The sequence below is a fragment of the Battus philenor genome, unplaced genomic scaffold (genome assembly GCF_028537555.1).
Source record: "Battus philenor isolate CCGP_79_NKW_IND1 unplaced genomic scaffold, ilBatPhil1.0.hap1 SCAF_13, whole genome shotgun sequence".
NCBI lineage: Eukaryota > Metazoa > Arthropoda > Insecta > Lepidoptera > Papilionidae > Battus > Battus philenor.
The window spans coordinates 2237635-2259753 of NW_027181675.1; the positions used below are offsets into that span (position 1 = coordinate 2237635).

The window sequence follows — 22119 nt, forward strand, 5'->3', positions numbered from 1 at the left end:
GTGTATGATACACCCTATACTAACTAATGGTTTCAAAATAATACATAACGTAATAATGATATAGTAAGAATTACTGCTATAATTAATAAGGTGAGGATTAGTTTTATTTCTAAAACCAATATTATTCCTTATTATTTATTTATATGCAGATTATCAAAAGGAAATGTTGTTGTACTCGAATTTGATATCCTGTTTTAATATAATGGTGATTGGTGTAAATATATATATGGTACATGTCATAAGAGCAGTGTGAATAAGAGCAGTGATATTGGACTGAGAGTTACGATTGCAGCTCGCAAGTTTGATTCCCGGGATATGACCTAACATAAATCACACTTTGTGCATTTATTGTATACAATTGCCACAGCTCATAACAAGTATCCAGAGGACGGACCTTTGCGTACTATATTGAACTGCGATACGTGCAATGTACACATATATGACACTTGGAGCTATTCAAAGTTAAATGTTCGATGTGATAAGAACAGTATCTTTATGTTAAATCTAAAGACCTTCGAATGGGTAGTGAACGTACGGTTCCACATTTCAACAAAACGGGAACAGGATCGGTCAACGAGATGCTTTAAATGAAATCGGTTCCGACCCACTTCGTTAACTTCTCTATCGGCTACAAACGCGTCCCAAGTCGTTAATAAATACGGATTGAAAATACTTTGATTCCATAGAACTGGAGCACAACAGATACATTTACACGGAAATAAATATAAACGGGCTGCATTGAGGCTGTTGTTTTAAATTCGCTATTCTCTCTCTGTCTCTACATATCGTCTCTCTCCCTCTCTCTTTCACCGTATAGTCTTTCTTCCTCTCTCCCTCTTTCTACATATCGTCTTTCACCATTATCCACTCTCTCTACCTATCGTCTTTCTCTCTCTCTCTTTCACCGTATATTCTTTCTTCCTCTCTCCCTCTTTCTACATATCGTCTTTCACCATTATACACTCTCTCTACCTATCGTCTTTCTTTCTCTCTCTCTCTGTCTCTATATATCGTCTTTCTCCCTCTCTCTGTATCTACATATCGTCTTTCTCCCTCTCTCTTTCACCATATCGTCTTTCAACGTCAATACAAACAAAACAAAACATAGCATAGTTATTATATAAGTTACATATATATATTAAAAGCGGTGTGCTGTATCGTTCTGCGAATATCTCGAGAGAGTTAACTCCGCGTTTCACGCTACAGTCCACTAAATATATATATATATATATAACACAATAAATATAGACGCAATAAATATTTTGAAAACAGGGAGGGGACCTATGAATTTTCAAAACACTATTAAAGCTTCACTATGTATATATTTAACTGTACTCTATGTGTATAATAGTATGTTATTATTTTTATATGACAATGTCAAGGTTGCGAGGAGGCTATATACGGGCAACACAGTCAACACAATGATCGACTGACAAGATGGCGATGATGTTTTATTTTTAAGACAAATGTATTTAGAATTTTCATTCCTTCTTATAATTGTTATACTTCACCTTTGTAATAAAGCGTATCCAATGAGAGTTTTAAGGAATCGACGCTTACGATAAGACGGTTGGTAATACTCTTCTTTCAATCCTTTTTTTCAGTTGGACGCCCATTGCAAGCCATTGGCCTACCCCAAACGCCATTATCTCCGGTCCTGCGTTGCTAGTATCTAGCGACTTTCGATAGATATCGTTGGTCCAACTAGTGGGAGGCCTTCCCACGCTGCGTCTACAGGTTGTGGTCACCACTCGAAAGCCTTCCGGCCCCAACGGCCACCGATTGCACGAGCGATGTACTCCGCCCATTTCAGACGAGCAAACCTTTGAGCCATGTCTGTGATATTGGCTCTTTTGCGGGTCTCCTCATTTCTAATTCGACCTCGCAGCGAAACTCTGAGCTATTCTTCTCCATTGTTCTCTGGGTGACCTTGAGTTTTCTTAGGAGACATTTTTCATCACCAGCACACACATTGGTTAAAGTTAAAGTAAAGAGGTTTCGGAGCTTTCTGAACAACCATTCGAGTTGAATTTGGCGAGTCTCTTTCTTCAAGTCGGATTTGTTCACATTATATATAGTCGTCTAAAACTTCGAAAGTTTGCCTATTTCATACGATTTATTATAATTTTTCGAACTCTATGAACAATGAAGAGAAAAATTATTACAAACACACGTTCTTACGAAACAACGCTGCATTAATTACCGTTATATATATAAAAGCATTAGTTGAAAAATCGATCGAAACCACTTACACAATTGCGAACGATCAATATAAGGGCGACTGTTTTAATGAATTGGATGTATAACAACGGTTTTTAATCTTGCCGAAGAAACAGACGGAGCTAGTTTTGAATAAAAATTCTTTTTAATTTATAGAAAAATAAATATAAAATATGATTTATGTTAAACCAAAAAAAATTGATTTCGTGTTGAATAATTATATTAAATTTGACACACAAAAAGTTATTTTACCATTGATTCTAGTGCAATATTTAACGCTTTGCCCGAAATATCGTGTTTGTTGTAACTTCGCAACGCCGTTTAGTTTAAAAATAAATATTTTTTTGTGTTTATTAACATCAGTTATTTTCTTTGCATACTGTTGTTCCTTTTTTAAAATTCTTTTTGAATTTAGAACATTATTTAAAGGTTACACGGTATATGTTTTGGGTTTACAATATTTATTGTTTGCTGTCAGCTATATCTGTAATAATGTAATGATTGTTAAGCAAAGTGAAATCAATGTGAAGCTATTAACAAAGTTGCAGTTAATAAGAAACATCAACAGCGTCGACAAATGTGCAGATCGTGGAAGTATTGTTATAAATTGGATATTTTCCTCTGGACTTATATTATCTTATTTAATTATCTCATATGTACAAGTAGTTTACACTCCAACTCCGTGCTCAATGATGATACTGTCTGTCATTGTTATAATGCCTTTAGATGTTTCTATAATATACGCAGCTCTTATTACAAAATTATTGTCAAAGGAAATTGTTACTTGGAATTGTCAACTGAAATGTACATTTAAATTCAATGCGAACTCAAGCGAAGATATGAATATGCAAAATTCAAAATGGCGTTCCATATTAAACGGATATTTCACAATAGTTGATGCCTATTATCTCTGTGAAAAAATTATTGCTGTTCCGGTAAGATTGAATATTTTAAATCATTAACCAAACATAAGTTAATTGTGTTTAACAATGATCACTAAGCTAAAATGTCGATGAGTTAATAAATCTCATTCGTATAATGCACACATAGGTACATGAGGCGTAATATTTCTATCACCTCAGGATTGACACTGTCATACAGTTTGAAGGTATCTGTTGTCTGATAGAAGATGATGACCTTCTTGTTCTTTAGCCTCTGAGCATTGTGCTATAAGCGTTCTTGAACCTACCTCTGTACCATATGTCTTGGGTATGTCTTCTTTATTGGTCTTGGTATATGTTTCTCTATTTCGGAAAATTCTCCCCAACATAAAGACGCCTCCTCAGACAGACCTGACGTTTTACGTTAGGGCAAGATCAGTTAATGTGCTGATTGAGGGAGGCCTATGGCTGATGATAATAATGAAATGAAACAAAGTTGTTATTGTAATTGCACGCCGGATGAAATATTTTCAAATTAAGAGCTGTTTTGATGTCTAAACCAAAATTTTTACCCTTACGTGCAATCTCTTTTCTTCTCAATTTGTATTGATTTCATGTGTTCTAGCCTTTCTTACTACAATGTTGTATATAATAAATTTTTAATGTCGTTTCACCTATAAAGGAACACGTAACTAAACCATTACATATACGGTAACTTTTAACGTACTATTGTCTCATATGTACTGTTGGTGTATATAAATGAATAAATAAATTTTACAAAAAAATGTGTTTTGAGCAATGTTTATTTAGAAGAAACTAAGAAGATTATAGATAAGTAATTTTTGGCTAATTGAATTTTTGTAGTTTACAATATTGGCTTAGCTATAAAATAAGTTTGCCTTTTTTTTCCTTTTGATTTGTCACTATCTTTTAGCACTTTTTTTTTTTCAGCTGATAGAGCGTCACTGCAAGGCATAGGTTTCGCCATAATGATCGATCTCGTGGTCCCCCGCGACCTTTACTATGTTGTCGGTCTACCTAGTGGGAGGGTTACCCACGCCGCGTCTACCGTCTACCTCGTCTACCTCGTGGTCGCCACTTATAGATACTATTATTTATTCATACTTAACATAATTTTTTTCAGATCATTAATTATGTGATGATAACATTCTTACAGTACATTATGAACATACAGATAATAATAGACGTTCGTATACAAATTAAAGATTTATTTTTATCTTCTATGTATCAACATAGGTTTTATTTTAAAATACAACTTCTCATTTACAGATGGACAGTATTAATGGTGTTATAGTATTGTGCGTTCTGTGGACTTCAAAGAATGCATTTTTGCTAGTACTTATATGTTACGAGTGCGAATATGCGTATATAACTTTAAAGAACGCTCAGGTTATGTGTCTTATGATACCACATAAGGATAATTTGTCTGGTAAGTAAATTTTCGAAATATGTAATAAAAAATATGTGTTTAATAATCATTAAATTTTAGTTTATCTATAGTGTAAATTCACAAATATACCGTTGATATCGACAATATTAATAACACTCCATAGAATAAAAATAAATTTTTTTGGATAGAACGAAACAGAGAAACACAGAGGAAGTGACAAGAATACAGTATGAGATTTTTATAAGTAAAATCTGAATTTTTAAGTCTTTGGCGTAAGTATTAGAGGGACCGGAAAGTAATGTCGTTTCTATCGACATATTTTACAGAAAAAACCAATTGATTTTTAATGCTCCGGCATTAAAAATTTGTGCACTAGATAGCAAAAGGTTGTTGATGACTTTAAGTATGTAAGTCTATGTATGTTTATGTATATTTATGTTCATTCGTTTGTGAATATGTATTTTTTTTGTACACGTGAACGATGAGTATTATTTCCGATGTCCCTTTATAAGTACTATTATCTTTTCCTTACTATGGTTGTCTGTAAGAGATTGCCTTGTGTTATAAGACCGCCCATTGTACTTTTCTGTATATTATTGTATCTTATCGAGTACAATAAAGAATATTAAATAAATAAATAAGATTACAAAGGTGAATATATTGTTGATTATAAATAAATACTTGTTAAAAATGTAGTCGTGTGAATTTAACTTAAGAAAGCGATGTTACTTTCCGGTTCTCCTAATATCAGCACTTATATGTAAAAATAAATTGTGCATGTATTTACTATCTAAATAGATAGGTAATTGGCAGCTGTGATAAGCGGTACGAAGTTAAAAAGTTCGTAGTGTCACAATGTGCGGAACGGTCAACAAGTATGTACATAATAACTAATAGAACCTTATGTGCAAGTACTACCTTAATAATATACATATCACTACTCTCACCGAATGAAGTGACAATTGACTTTATATTTTTTATCGAATTTTTAAACATTTGAAATCTTCGAGTTCCATAACACCTTGTAAATTTTTTCAACAATTTTCCGTGTCAATTTCCTAGTAACCGATCAAGCAGGGTAATTTTCCCACTCAAATTGCGTAAATTATAGCCAGATTTGAAGATCGTTTTGGACGTTCGTATTTCGTCTAATCACGGATCGCTAAAATAAAAAGATGGCGACCCCCAGTGTGAGCTAGAGCAACTTAAAAATCGCTTGATTTTGGTTGCAATTGCCGGCTCTTCATTCAAAAACCTTAAAACTAAACTAGACTAGAAACTAGAACTATCTGGACTGTATACAAATGGTGTAGACACTTTTATCAAGGATTTACCTCTTGACGTGTTGGATCCGCGAGCTGTGCTGTGCAGTTGGCATCCCATCACTAGATTGTTCTCCCAAATAAGCTACTTTGGACAAGTGTAATAGCCAGAAGTAAAATTGCTGTTATTTTAGTGGATCCTATAGCGCTGCAACCCATTCTATATTAATTCGTTGTTTGCTATCATATGTATTGAGATGGAACGCTCCTATAGCACACGTTCCAGCTAAAAATGGCGGAGATAGGTTAAGTTATTTTTTAATTTTTTCTCTAAATAAACAAGGTAAAGTACAAACAGGAATAAAAGTGACATAAGTAAACACTATACTCCTATTCAGCATGCTAGGAATAGATACAATAAGCCTTCAAACTATGTAAGATTATATATTTTAGATTATAATTTTAAGTGCATCAATATTTGAGATACAGTTAGTTTTTCATCTCTCCTGAAAAGTTGCATTTTTGAATTTATAATATTACTCGGTAAGGGCGGCGCTATGTCCCCCGTATATAAAGCAAAGGTAGCCTGGTGAATATTTAACCTTCGTAGACTATCGAATCGACTTTCAGGAGGCTAGCTATGCCAAATGCTACAAATATTTTCAGAGTTTATAAATAGTAAAGAAAAATATAGTTCCTGGAATCAAAAAAATATTATTATTTTTTATTTAGAAAAATTTAAACATTAAACATTTGAAAATCAGTAAAAGTCGAAAAAAAAACCGTAATAAGTTATTTAGTTTTTCACAATACATTATTATTCATACCAATTTATACATAAATCTTATAAAACTGTATGTTTCTAAAGTAAAATTTAATTCTAGTTCTTTGCTGTACTAAAGTAATTTAATAATTGGTGTTTTATAGATTTACAACTGTATATTTCGCATATATGAGAAGTATATAACATGTATGACGATCAACGCTTGCTGCAGATTTCGCTCGCGACGTGTGCCGGCAGCTGCAGCAAGAGGGCAAGCGAGTTCAGCAGGCAGTGAGCGCGCTTGACTTGTTTGTGGTGAACGCTCGATTACTTCTACACTTCTTATCTGTGGTCGCAACCTACGCCGTCGTTATTTTGCAATTCAACTTCTTGTGAAACTATTAAATAAATCGTATATCATTTGATTTAAAACCAACGATCCTTTTTATAACGAATTCAACATATTTAATTACTGGAACAAAAAATAAATTTTCATGTTCACATAAATTCATGTTAGGCATGGTCTACATAAAACCAGGTGTAGTTACGCTTACTTTTTCAACATTAATGTTGATGATTACATAAATATGAGTTAGTTATACAGAGTGATAGAGGGGTAAAACCATTAACTTTGAAACACAGAGTTTGTGTTTGGCACTAATCAGTGTAACATAACTCCTGAAGATGCCCCGTGGAAGGGTAAAACACGTGTTGAGTGGTTTAACGGTGGCAGTTGTGTAATTCGCATTTATCAGTGTGCTGGCGGGCGGTGCACTTTGTTGCACGACTACCACTGCATGTGCGGAGGTGGCTAAATATTGGTCTTTTTCTTACTTAGGATGGACTTCCGCAAGGCAACACCTGATTCCATTAAATATTAACTTTGAATGATTAACGGTATCAGATTGTTTAATAAAATGCTGCAAAAATTATTGAACTACTATTAACAAAATTCAAAACAGAAATCAAAAATAAATTGAAGAATAAGCTTATTATTCAATAAACGAATATTTAAATGATAAAAATCTTTGACAGTGACGGTGTCTGAATATTTTGATTTCCTTTAGGCTATATCTGACAAAGTTTATATGCATAAATCTTTATAAAACTTTATTAAAAAAATATGTTACTTTGAGTTCTTTCTGTTTCTTTTCCACCACTGTAACACCTTACGAATAGAGGAAAAATAAAACAGATTCAAAATATGTTGACGATCAATAGTTCTGTTAAAAGTTCCAATATTGAAAGAACGTGTTTTGTCTATATCTATATTTTATTTAGCTATTATTTAATATATAGTATACTCCTTTCAAAAATCAATGGTATTAGAAACAATAAATTACGTAATAATGATAAAGTAACAAAAGGCGTTTATAAAATCCGGATTGCTACATGGTAAAGTTAATTGTTTTTTATTATCTCTCCCTGCATACTTTGTGCTAACAGAAACTTTAAGCCTGTCGTATTCTTACAGAAAAATAATACAATGTAATTTATTTCAGAAGTATAATTATATTTACTAGTAAAATATCAATTAAATAAACATATTTTGTTATCTACATAATAAATATTTACAATAATAAAGCGCATGAATTTCAAAGCGGACTGTCAAACGTTTGACGTTCAAATAGATCTCTCGCATGCTCGAAATTCAAAGCAAAATGTCAAACGAGCGAACTTCATAGCGATCTGTCAAAGTTCCTGCGTAGATAACAGTTTTTTTTTCATAACAATCCTTTTCAATTTAACCTTTAACTGTGGACGCGCGGTCTCACAGACCGCTTGCAGTTTGTAACTTTTGTGTTTACCCCTTTCCCCTTGCTCCCCGCGTTTAATGCTCTCAGTAGCTTTAGTTTTAGCGCCGAAACGTATGTTGAGATGAGAAGTTGTGTCGGCGGACACAAATTAGCTGAGTTATTTTACTTTATACTTTAACCGCGGTCTGTCGGACCGCACGTCCACGTTTCCTGCGTAAATAATATAAATGGTGATTTTGTTTAATTTGATTGTTTTATGTTATTTTTATTCAAAATGTCAATGAATATTGAACGAGAAGATGGCCTATGCTCATTTTATATCGCATTCTTGACTTGTGTGGTATAAATGCTCATGTACTTCACAGTGAGCACCAGAGCCAAAAAATAGAAAGTGGAGTATTCCTAAAAAAAATAGCACGACCTTCAGTCGTTCCGCATATGCAAAAACGAGCAATAAAACCAAAATATTTCAAACGAATTGAAAATGACAATGAGGCGATTTTTATTAGGGGCAGATATGCTCCTAGATGAACCCCCCCAGCCAGGAGAGTGATTCATTAAAACGAAAACCATGTCGTCTTTGTCCACCAAAACTAAAGAGAAAGTCCAATTACACTTGTATAAGTTGTAGGCAGGTCATATGTTTACAGTGTTCCAAACCCTTGTGCAAGGACTGCCAATAATTTTAAACAATTGGACCAATGTTAAAAAATTTGTATTTCAATTTGAGTAGACTTTTATTCGTTTTTATATTAGGTTAAACCTTAGATTTATAGTTTTGATTGTTTTTTTTCGAATAAGTTTAATTCATTCGAGTTTTTCGTCCTAAAATTGATCTCTAGTAAATGTACGCCAAAAAGTGCCTTTAATTGTTAGTATGCTTTATTTTATTTACAAATAAAGAAAGATTGATTAAAAGCCTCGAAATTATTTAATTTCAATATACCTAAAAAACAATAAATACAAAAGTGTACAAATAAAATTAATATTTACGTAATATTTGGACTTCAGAACATAGCGGTCCGAGAGACCGCGCGTCCATGGTAGTGTGACAAAAAAATGACGTCCATAGTTAAAGGTTAATAGTGAATTTATAAAAAAGAATGAAATTATTATAGTTTTAATTTGTATTGTATTAATAATACTGCACAATTATTAAATAGTTAATTTAAAATTAAATTATTGAAAATAAAATTTTAATTTTAAATTAATTATTTAATTTTAATTAATTAAAATTATTAAAAAGTTAAATTAAAATTATTTTTTACTGATGATACGTTACAATCGAGTTAAGGCATGGAATGGAATGTATTCAGAATTGACATAATTAAATGTAGATTAAATTTTCAATTACTTGCGCTATATTAAATTTATTTTGAAGTCTTCCACCGAGAGTATGTATTGTGTATGTATTACACCGATTAGTGCCAAACACAGAGTCACTAACACTAACTGTTTCTCAAAAATTAATGCACTTAAAATGATAATCTTAAGATAATTGCGTATGCGGCAAACAATGCAAATCACACAACTGCCACCGAGTGCAAAAACACATAGGGCAAAGCGGCGACGGACTGAGCTCACTCTGTGTTTGGCACTAATCGGTGTAACATAACTCCCGAAGAAGCCCCGTGGAAGGCTGAAACACGTTTCGAGTGATTTGGCGGTGGCAGGTTAAATATTGGTACTTTTCTTACTTAAATATACCAATAAAACGCTTTTGAGAATCTTCATTTATTCCGCTAATTACAAAGCAATGTTTCGAGAGATTCGAACTCTCCGGCGGTTTAAGCGGCATTTCTGTTTGGGAATTGCGTTTGGTTTAATTGACCTTATGCTATTAGCCTATTTAGGCTTTGTGTAGCTTTATCAAAATTGAGCTCACGGAGACAGAGGTCCGTGAACTAAAAAATATTTTGGACGATTGTACTCCAGTTACATCGATGACGTTCGCACGAAGAGGGACTCTACCCGTGTAGGTTTATAGTGTAGAGAGTTTGCGAAGCGAGGACTATTCGGCGGTTGGAACCGCGGGTCTCTCTTGACCACCCTCGCTTGAACGAAAGCGATTCTGTTATTTTCTCCAACAAGACAAATATAATCTCTTTTGTGAGACATCTACAAATGATTCTGAAACATTTATCTAAAGAAGTTAACTATACGACAAAATATGGTAAGTTTTACAATAATAAACCTAAAATTAAATAAGTAAGATAAACGTTTTATTACTTATAAGTACTTTTTCGATAAAGATTTGCTTATTTATCTATTGAATTAATCCTAGAATAAAAAATAATCCAAGCTTATTTATATTTAAATTCTATTTAAATTTATATTCAAATTTGAAACAAACTTAACTACGATACGAACTGTTACAAACAGAGCTTTGTTTGGTTTAATATTTTCATTTAAAAATGTAAAAAACATCTCCTAGGTAGTCGGAAGGTGTTACCAATCCTATGGGAAATATACAGAGGAGGCCTATACCCCGCATTATAAGTAAGTAAACCACCATTTGTAAACTTCAACGGATGCTTACTCATATTGTCTCTTGTACGTATATCGCTAAGTATATAACTTAAAGTTGTGAGTTTCCAATTACTCCTTTAGGAGAAATACTAAAACATTATTCGTCATACCGTATAAGTACCAACACAACCTCCGGCGTAACGCAAAGTAATGGATTAAGTTTTACAAAACACAAAACGTCAAGTTATGGCTCATTTAACGGCGTGTTAAAAGATTAAAGGGAGTGCCAAGTGACAAGCTTTAACTGAACGCATAAACGGTATTCATTACCCGTTTTTATAATTGATTTATTTAACTTTTACCTACAAGGCCATAATGTTGTCAATACTTGATACTGCTCCATCTATCTGTGCATATATATCTATATATTTATATAAGTACGTTTGTATAGGGAAAATATGCTTTCCATAATAATTAGTTAATTTTAATTATACATAATTTCATAACTTCTTAACTATCAAGTGTCAATGTGTCAATGACTTGTGTGAAACAAATCTTGTATTTTTTTCTAACCTTCAATCTTTAATCATGAGAATCAATGTTAAAACTAAATAATAGGAGTTAAATGCGTATTGTTTCTTTTATTTCAGAAACAATTACTGTATTTAAGTATACAAATATAATAAATAATTATATAATGTATGTATGTAAACCTCTCTGCCCTCTCTTTCATGTCTCACTTCCGTCCAAAGGTTGTCTGGTATTGCCACGAGTGATAACAGCCTTTTGTGCCTGCATATTTGTTTCTTTTTTAATTATTATCTGTGTTACTTAGTTACATTTCCTTTTTATATCTTTATATAGCTTTGGTTTACAATAGAAGTATAGACAAATAAATGTAATGAGTAAAAATAATTTTTCACCTAGTATTTATACTGTAATGGATTTTATGTTCATCAATGATTTAATAGCTCCTTTATGGCTGTACGCGTTTTTTTATATGTATGAAAAACAAAGTTCCAGACAAGACAGCTTAGGCGTTCCTTTTCTAAGTTTCAAATCTAAATTAAGTGTCTTATTAAATAAAACCTTTTTTTCAAGAGTTTTAAACTTAACTAAGTTAATCATAATCATGTCAGCTGATAGAGGTTCACTGCAAGGCGTCTTGTGGTGTCCATATCCAGTGACTTGTTGTGATTTGGCTTACATACACCGCGTCTGCCGGCTTGATTGGTTACTTTTAACAACATTTTGGACGAGTGTGACATTTCTAGAGGATTGTTATATGTTTGTGACTCTTTGTCATCTAAACATATGGTAGTTATTAGTACTTTTAAGTTCAATAAAGTTTTTTAATTGTTTTGTGGAGGCAGAATTTCGTTTGTACAGCAGCGATGTACCAGAAGCTCATAAAACGTTAGGGTGTATTTATGTGAATTATTTGTCCAAGCAAAATTTTAAAATGCATTATATACTAAGTAAAAAAGGACCAATACATAGCCACTTCCGCACATGCAGTAGTAGTTGTGCAATAAAAAAACGCCTGATTCCATTAAATATGCATTATATACTATCAACGAAAACAAGTTAGCACCTATGGTGGTTCGGAAAAAGCACTGTGACAATAACTTTTCGCTTTGTAGCATGTCATGGTAACAACATGTAAACAAAGAATTTCCTTTTTAGTGCAAACTTTTGATTGGCGTCAAATATTAATTTTATGATAATCAAATGTTATCAAAACTAAAAAGATGTGTTAGTTTAGTTTATTTTAGTTTATGGTCGTGGAAATAAAGAAAAGTCTTCGTTGCTTCTGTTATGTTACTTTTTAGCGATACAACAGTATTATATAATGTGGTAAACCTTCTATTTTGTATTGGCCAACGTAAATGAGCTTCGAACAAAAAAGTCGTCAGCTTAACGGCTTTTTTCAAACTTTTGAATGCCCCACATTAAATTAACGGAGTGCTACGGATTAGGTAATTAGTGAAATGCGTAGAGCGCTGCTTCGTAGACGACTGGAGAGTTTATACGGCTCATTTAATATTCAAATTTCGAATAGGGTTCAATAAAACGAAAATATTAAGCTTTGCTTCTTTGTAAGTTATGATTTTTAAATTTCAATTAAGTAAATATAACTTACATAATCTCTCACAAATAAGTAATCACCTACATAATGTTATAAAAAAATTCATAATCAAACATGGAACTTGAACAGAAAAATAGAAGAGAATTGAATATAAACCTTGTGGCTTTTTCCACGCTTAGACTAAGTTTCCTTGAGGTCTATTTTTTGATCTGTCGCTAACAAAACTAAGCAACCTTGAAATTTAGAGCTTTTCAATCTATTGTAGTCAACTTCTCTATAAGCATTGTCTTCTTTCGTACAACTTAATTTAAGTATTTTAAAATTTGAAGATTCATTATTGCTGGAAGGCGTTGCTAGATATTTAGCTCAGACCGTATTGAATCCATCACGAAGCTGAACGATATAAGTAAGTATATAATAGATACGTAAAAAAGATTACATTACTAACTTTGTAGACGTCATCATCATTAAGCCACGTCCATGGATAAACAGTGCGGAGTAGTAGTAGTGGAAAATCCAGTTATTAATTATACATGATCAGCCTAGCTAATGATCACGTGATCACTGCAAGGCACAGATAAACATTGCGGAGTAGTAGTAGTGGAAAATCCAGTTATTGATTTAACATGATCAGACTAGCCAGTGATCACGTGATCACTGCAAGGCTTAGTGCTCTTCCTCAGATATGTATGGTGCTATATAATCGCCACGCTTGAGGATAGGTCGGTGATTGCAGTATGCTTTTATGGTACACAGAGGATGCTGCTCTCCATCTTTTGAAACTTGTTTTTGAGTAGTTTCAATCCTATACAATTAAGGTACAAAGCGTGATTATATAAGATTGTATCGCGTGAAATGAACCTGAGACCTATGATCGCGAGTTTCAGTTCTACCGCTGAACTATGACTGCTAACTTATCTAAACGATAACAAAAAAGGCTTTACTTGAACAAGGAAAACTATAGAGGTGTGTATAAATACATTTCGATTCAGAACAAAGTGAAACGAAAGTTAAAACGTTAGAAGCTTTGTGTAACTTACGTAATTGGATTGAATTGAGTAGAGTTGAAAGTGCGTACTTGTAACTGAAGTATGGGAATCCGCAAATGGAGCGGATCTCCGCTGTCTTACGATTGAAGAAAAAAGAAATACATTCATTTAGTTTTACTTATATGAAAAGGACTACCACTAAACTTTACTTGAATTTGTTTATTACATGGAAAAACAATTACATGGGAAATTTGTTTTGTTAACTTTTTACAAATTTATTATGATGATTTATTTATTACTTCTATTTGTGTTCTTACATTAATTCCTTATTATATAAATAATGTTAAAAAATAAGTGTTTCTTTATTGTCTTTGTATCTGTATTAGATTCCGTGGGTACGCATATACAATAAAATATCACAAATCTATAAGCTTCATTTTCTTAGTTTAAAATATTTAAAAGTATATTATTAAATAAATCCTATAAGAGCAAAGAAGAGTTTTTAGTTAATCGAAATGTGCGATTCTTTGTTTATTGATTCATTCACATGATTGATATAAAATATATGGAAAAAAATGTAAAAATAACCGACGATTCAAAAGTGCCTGTAAATGTCTACATGAAAAAAGATATTTCTAATTTTGAATTTGAATGAAAGGAGAGCCTGAACTTTCCAGAGATATTTATTCACAAATTGTTTATTGGCTATTACCAGCTCTGTTTAGCTCTGGTCTACTACTATATTGATAGTCTTTTAAGATTGTCATATATTGTCAGTAGCAGTATTGTAAGTCAGTATAACGGCGGTGAGAAAGACAAGATAGTGATGTATTCCATCATTGGTGATATACCAGAGCACAACTGTTACTTGCCTTTCTCCAAAGAGGTATACTGTACATTTAAATTTTAAGAATCTTTCTTTCTCCTAAGATTCTTCCTTCCTTGAAGAAATAAAAACACAAAGTCCGAAGTAGTGTGTATTTATTTAAGCTTCGCCTGTATTTATATCGACGTAAATTAACAATGTTGTTTCTGTGTAATTCCCCTATTTCGTTGCGCCGCTGATGTTAATGTAATTTTGCTGCCATAATACCGATATAAATAAAGAATTATATTTCTATTGAATTCCTCTTTTCGATGCGCCGCTGATGATGATGTAACATTGCTGCCATAATACCGATGTAAGTTAAGAATTATATTCCGTTGAATTCCCCTTTTCGATGCGCCGCTGCTGATAATGTAATGTTGCTGCCATAATACCGATGTAAATGAAGAATTATATTTCTGTGTAATACCTCTTTCCGTTGCGCCGCTGACGATGATGTAATGATGCTGCCATAATACCAATGTAAATAGAGAATTATATTTCTGTTGAATTCCCCTTTTCGATTGACCACTGATGATGATGTAATAATGCTGACATAATACCGATGTAAATAAAGAATTATATTTCTGTTGAATTCCCCTTTTCAATGCGCCGCTGCTGATGATGTAATGTGGCTGCCATAATACCGATGTAAATAAAGAATTACATTTCTGTTGAATTCCCCTTTTCGATCGACCATTGATGATGATGTAATATTGCTGCCATTATACTTGTATCCATTTTTAAGTAATATTTTACAGTCAAACCTATTAACGCGATCAATATTTTTTTTAATTTATTATATCTGTTGTATATGGTTTTTATTCACACATAATGATTATTCAGATCCATTATTAAATGCACATCGTAGTAAATTGACGAAGCACTCACGAAAATAAGAATATTTAGAAAATGAACAGTAAGTTATATTGCAACACTGCTATCGTCATGTGTTAGTCCGCTTCGTATGGTTGTTAATTAGAATTCATAATGAAAGTTAAACTGAAAGTGGAACCGATAGGGCTTCAACAACGAAATCCAGGCGTGGAATTTATATTGGAAAACTGTCTTAATTCAGATATACAGAAAGTGTTGTTTCCTTTAACATTGCTTCAATATACTATATTTCCAAAATATCAAATTCGTTACAACTTTATAACTCCAAACGATACAATTACTAATGTGATTTGGTTATTTTACACTGTCATTGTTTTTATATTACAATGTAAATACACAATCTATCCGTACGCAGAGAACATAGTACAAAATCCGTATAGCAATATTTTAGATACAATTTTGTTTTTAATGACTACACTAACCTCTTTAATATTTGTCCATAATGCCGTATTGACAATATTACAAAGCGAAATCAACACGGAGTTAATAATATGTTATCAAAAAATACAAAACTGTTTTAATACAACAAAAATGAAAAGCAACCGTGATGCTAACATTAATTGGTTGTCCTGTTTGCTAATAATTTTGTTCTATATGATGTATATATACTTGCAAGACTGTGTTACCGGAAGTTCATACTACATTTCGAATATAATCATATGTGTTCTTGCCTTATCATCCGATTTAAGTATAATCTATTCTACCCGTATGATATCATACCTTAACAAGCATATTACTTATTGGATTAAATTTATGAAACATGTATCTGAAATCGACGAGAATGCCACAAATGAAGACAGCAGTGAAGGTACTACAATATTGTGGCAACGTTTATTGAAGTCATATGACTCCATCATAAATGCTTATTTTATTTGTGAAAAACTAACTGAAATACCTGTAAGTATACATTGTATTATTTTTATACAATTTCAAATAACAACTATAATACATAGCGTTATAAATTACAATATAATTTATGGGTGAAAACAAAAAGAAAGATGAAAAATACTGTTGTATTTGTCCAAAAAATAAGATAGAAGAACTAAAAGCCTACAATAAAAGAGACCATAATAAATTGCAAGTATAATCTATAATAATTAATGTAAAAAACTGGTATCTAACAATGTAGGTGAAGGAATGAGATGCAAGAAAGAAAATCTGCGAAGAATGACAGATCATGTGAAGCATTAAAGGAATGAATAAAAGATAATGTGAAGAACGAAAGCGAATACAGAATAAAAATAAAATATGAACTAAAAAACTCATTTCATCCTAGTTTGTAACGTCACTGCCCCACATAAGGTAGGGGGAACTAAATTAGAAAGGGGGAACTGACATTTTAGCGTAGAATTTCTAGACACAAAGTGAACAGATAATGTTGAGGTCATGGAAAGATCCTGGATGCAGGCCGCTTTCTACCTTGTTGAAAATCTATAGGAGTGGCCTATGCCCAACAGTGGACACCCTGGAGCTGATAATTATATATTTTTTTAATTAAGTCATATGCATTGTGCCAGTAATAAGATTTAACAATTTCATTTTCAAGGATATGACTTGATGTTAGTATTGTATTTATCAATGCACTGGTTAAACTATATCAATTTTAAATGTATCTTTTTTGGTGTATTCATATGTAAGAACTGTTTTATTCGATTTCTTATATCAAAACTATCGATTAATAATTTCGCTACTTAATTAAAATATTAATTTTCAGATAACGTTATACGTGTTACAGATATCTATTCAATTCTTGACACAAGTTCAAATATTAATCGTGGTAAGTAAATTATACATATATAAATCGACATCAGATACAGGTTGGTATAGTTATATGAGTAATGCTATATCATTAAATGTACTTACCTAACCAATATGGTTGCCTCATTTTTTGGAACATTATGAATTGTTGCAACTACACTATTTAGATGAATAAATTCTGCAATCACTAATCTCTAAAATGAACTAATGAGAAGATATTCTGAATCTTCTTTTACGCATCTGAATCCTGAACATTCCGTACGCCAGACCGAAGGAAGATTGACGCTTTTGAAATGAGGTACTAGCGAAGAATATCACCCACATCGTGGACCACTAGGAGAACCAATAGATCTATTCTCGATCAACTCCGTTTAAAGACCAGGCTTTCCACCATCAGCTATGAGCGGAAGCTCGGAGTACAACTAAAGAGTCTAAATAAGCTGGTTATTGTAGAGAAAGTAAAGCGAAAAATACCAAGAGGGCGACCATCAACCCGATGAGTGGAATCTGTGCTGTGTCGACTAGCATCGCAGTGAGGAAAGCGCTCAGAAAGGCATGACAAAGAAACCTGTGAACGCAAGTCGTCGAATCTTCGATCAAAGCTCGACCAAAAGAAGAACTTACTTATCTCAAAAATTCTGTATTTAAATTACTATCTATTACATTATTGGTTTATTAGTAATGAATATTTTCACATTCTAAGAAATATAGACCGGAGGTGTAAAAAAAATTACGTTTATTATAATGTCGTTTTAAAAGATCTTAATTCAATATTGTTATAAGGAACGCACCGACACAAATGGAGCTTTTACTTCCAGTGATTTTTACTAATTAGTTCCTTTCTAATACGCACTTACTTATAAGCAAAATTTCCACAGACACTTTCAAGATCACTTTCGAATTTTATCACATTGAAGAATACGTAATATTTAATGGAATCAGGCGTTACCTCGCGGAAGTCCATCCTAAGTAAGAAAAGGACCAATATTTAGCCACTTCCGCACATGCAGTGGTAGTCGTGCAATAAAGTGCACCGCACGCCAGCCCGCTGATAAATGCTTATGCGGCAAACAATGCGAATCACACAACCGCCACCGCCAAATTACTCAACACGTGTTTCACCCCTCCATGGGGCATAACTCCTGAGGATGCCCCATGCATGTGCAGAAGTGGCTAAATATTAGTCCTTTTCTTACTGAGTACGTAATAATTTTAACAATGTATTTCAAATATTCTTGCAGATGGACGCAATCAAAGAAATACAAGTTATGTTCTTTTTGTGGACGGTCAAAAATAGTTTTCTGCTGACTGTACTCATTCGTGAGTGTGAGAACTTGTACGTAGCTTTTAAAAATACGCAGGCTGCTTGCAACTTGCATTTGAACAAAACACGTATACATTCAAGTGAGTTTATTTCATAACAAATGTATTTTTAACAAGAACTTATTCCAACAAGCTAAATTGAAACGTTTCATTTTAATATATATTTTTTCATTCTATGTTTTCATATCTGATTAGTCGAAAAACTATATTTAGATGTGTTAAATGAATAAAAAAGAGTAAAAACAATACCTCGCAGTCTTGTCGAATTGTCGTCATAAATACATTCAGAAGCTAGCAGATTGAAGTGACGAGTCAGATGTTCTTTATGTCATTTTGTCTTGTCTGGTTTCATTTAGCGTTACTCAAGCCAACTCTTCAAGAAATCCCAACAGATACTTGATATTGCCAGCGATGGGAGTTATCTCAGTGATTCGAGATAGGTACACCCGTGCATCTAAGTAATACATGGGCAGCAGTCTCATTCTCTTCCAGACATAAAGGTCTATCCCTAACACATACAGTAAACAGATGTTTGTTAAATATCTCTGCAATCAGAGGCACTCAGGGTCACCTCAGCTAGAGCAGGTGTTGAAAAGGCAGCTTGTGTTAAAGCAGCAGTTTTTTTTTTATTACCCCGCTATTGGGGGCCTCTCGTACCCCTATTTATGGTGGAATAGGGACTTTATTAGCATTTAATTTATTCACTTAATTATTTTACTTTCATTCTCTTCTCTTTCGTTCTTCACATAATCTTTCATTCTGTTCTTTTATACCACAATTCTGCTTTCTTTCTCTTTTGCCCTGTTTTACCATTCTTTCATCCTCTTTTCATTTTATATTTCCTTAATTTCTAGTTTTGTTGTATCAAATTTTTATTTTTATCTTTATCACAGTTTAATATTATTTATTTTTACATATCTTTTTTGTTTTTGTTTCTATTGCATATTGTATAATTCTTTTGCAATAACTAAGGAATTCTTTCATGGTTTCTTTTCCGCCTATCAGGGATGGTATTGTCTCCTCCCTGATTTCAACGCCAGATAAAGCAGCAGTTTGTATCTTTATATCTAATGCCACAGTTACGGTACATAGTTAGTTGAATGTATTTGAAATTCTTTGAAGTAAAGTTTCATGAGGTAAGGCTATTAATAAATCTTAAGATGATTGATCCATTAATCTCATTTGTTTCTAGACAGATAATGGTAGTGTTTGCTAACGATATATATTCTTTATAAGGGGCTGAGTGCCGAAGGCTACGTCGTATTGTTGAAGACGGTGTCCGTCCGTTCACCGCTAAAGATGTGTTCACAATCAACGCGGTCCTGCCTTTGCATTTACTATCCACTATCGTCACATATACCGTTGTAATATTGCAGTACAACCTTCTAAAGTCTTCATAAAAAATAACAAAATGTTCAGAGTCAAAAATATTTACTATTGGAAATACATGTAAGCAGTGGTTTAAATTTACAAATTGAAAATTAATGTAAATATAAATAACTATTTATTATTAAATAATATATATGTACGCACATTTTCAATATTTTTTTAACAATTTAAGTAATAAGCTCAAAATGCTGATCTGTTAAGAAGAGACGGCCAGAAACTCAACAGTTATCCTTTTTTTAATAAAAATGAACAATATTTATATACACACATAAATATATGCGAATATATAAATATATATAATATATACAGATGTATTCGCCAATGATATTTGGCTGTGCTACTAAAGTCTCAATTTCGGCATTCTTTCGGAGCCTCCATCTATCATTGGCGAATATAAAGCTCAACGAATCCGCTGGCTTGGTCACTTGGAGCGAATGGGATCGGATCGGAGCGTGAAGGTAGCGTACCTGGAAAAACCGAGGGGTCGAAGACCAGTAGTATCGCTGGATCGATCGCGTTGAGGCAGACTTGCGCGAATTGAATGTCAACCAATGGCAGACGATGGCGCAAGATAGAGGAAAGTGGAAGTCTCTCGTTTCGGAGGCCAAGACCCACTTTGGGTCACTGAGCCAGCAGAGTAAGTAAGTATGTATATTTATATATATATATATAACATACATGTCTCATTTCCATTTAAAATTATTACAATACTATACATAATATATTAGATAATATAATATTATGTTTAAAATAGCTGTAATTTTGATTCTTAATGATTTTGGTGTATACTTGTAATCCCCGTTTTTGACCGGACAGTTTATTTTTATAACTTTTTGAGTGTTTTGGTAAAGTTAAATAAACTTTTGTCAGGAATAATATTAAGTTTTATTTATTTTATTTTATTACCATGATAGACTTAAAGGTAAAAAGTTATTGGTATATTTAAATATTAATATTGTATAATCATTTTATTTTTTGAATTTATGTATTTAAAATGAGAATGTTTTACAATATGATTTCCGTTTCGTAATTTTGAATAATTTGGTCAAATATTTTTTTACTTAATGCTAACACACTATTTGTGGTTTTGATAAAATTTGTTTATGGTCAAATTATTTGACGCCAATGAAATGCTTGCACCAAGAAGTTAAACTACTGTTTATAGTATTTCTCTCCTAATTTTGCCATTTTGCATCACATGGATATTCCTTGTGCTATAACGAAGATAGATAAAGATTTGTGAGCCCATTGTAAAATTTTTCACTTTCTTATTAATATACAAAGGTACAAAATTTTAAATGATTACAGTATCTTAAAACAAGGATAAGATATTAAATTGACAAACCAGTGTACAATGTGAAACTTCAATAGATGGCGCTCTATGCATCTATATAAAAATCTAAAACGTATAAAGATTGCAAGAATAATTTTGATATTGCTTTTGCAATGTTCTAGGTATAAATATCAGCTTTATCTCAGATATATTTTAAGGAAGCTATCTAATAGAAAGGCCAATGTGATTTGGTAGAAATTACATGTCTTAAAGATTTATGTTCTTTAGAGATTTGTGCTGATTCGTTACAACATTTTCCTTCATCGTTTTCAAACAGTGGAAAATTTTATTATTATAGTGGCCTACACAAATAAAGTCTTACATCTTCTGTGTAGAGTCATCTAAATGTAATTTGCAAAATTGTCCGAAGAAAATTTTGTATTCTAAAAGATGTTACATATAGAAATGTAAGATTTATACATGTCAGTTCTTTGTTTTCTTCTCTTATTTCAGTCAATTTAATTCCGTGCGGTGAAAATGGTTATTACCAAATGCCTGAAGACGAAGGTATTTCACCAGCGCGTATTGCTGGTGATGAGTATTTACCTGAGACTTGGTTATTTCCGATGGTACCGATGGACCTAATAAGGTTAAAGTATATCACTCGTACAATCGATGGCTGTTAGGGCTGATGGCTTCTCAAGTGGCAAACACGAGCAGGTCAATGTTCCGTGGGTAAGCCCTCCATTAGATGGACCGACGACATAGTGGCT

General features: G+C 32.6%; 2 protein-coding genes across 2 annotated transcripts; both read left to right on the plus strand.

The window, feature by feature from the left end:
- The first annotated feature begins 2393 nt into the window (after positions 1-2393).
- On the plus strand, positions 2394-6933 carry LOC137933438 (uncharacterized). The gene is made up of 4 exons (XM_068777391.1): positions 2394-3155; positions 4246-4320; positions 4398-4551; positions 6770-6933. Exons 1-4 carry the CDS (start codon positions 2394-2396, stop codon positions 6931-6933), a joined length of 1155 nt encoding a protein of 384 aa, XP_068633492.1.
- An 8763-nt stretch (positions 6934-15696) lies between these two features.
- On the plus strand, positions 15697-22032 carry LOC137933439 (uncharacterized). Its single transcript, XM_068777392.1, has 3 exons — positions 15697-16500; positions 18603-18765; positions 21860-22032. Exons 1-3 carry the CDS (start codon positions 15697-15699, stop codon positions 22030-22032), a joined length of 1140 nt encoding a protein of 379 aa, XP_068633493.1.
- Positions 22033-22119: the final 87 nt, after the last annotated feature.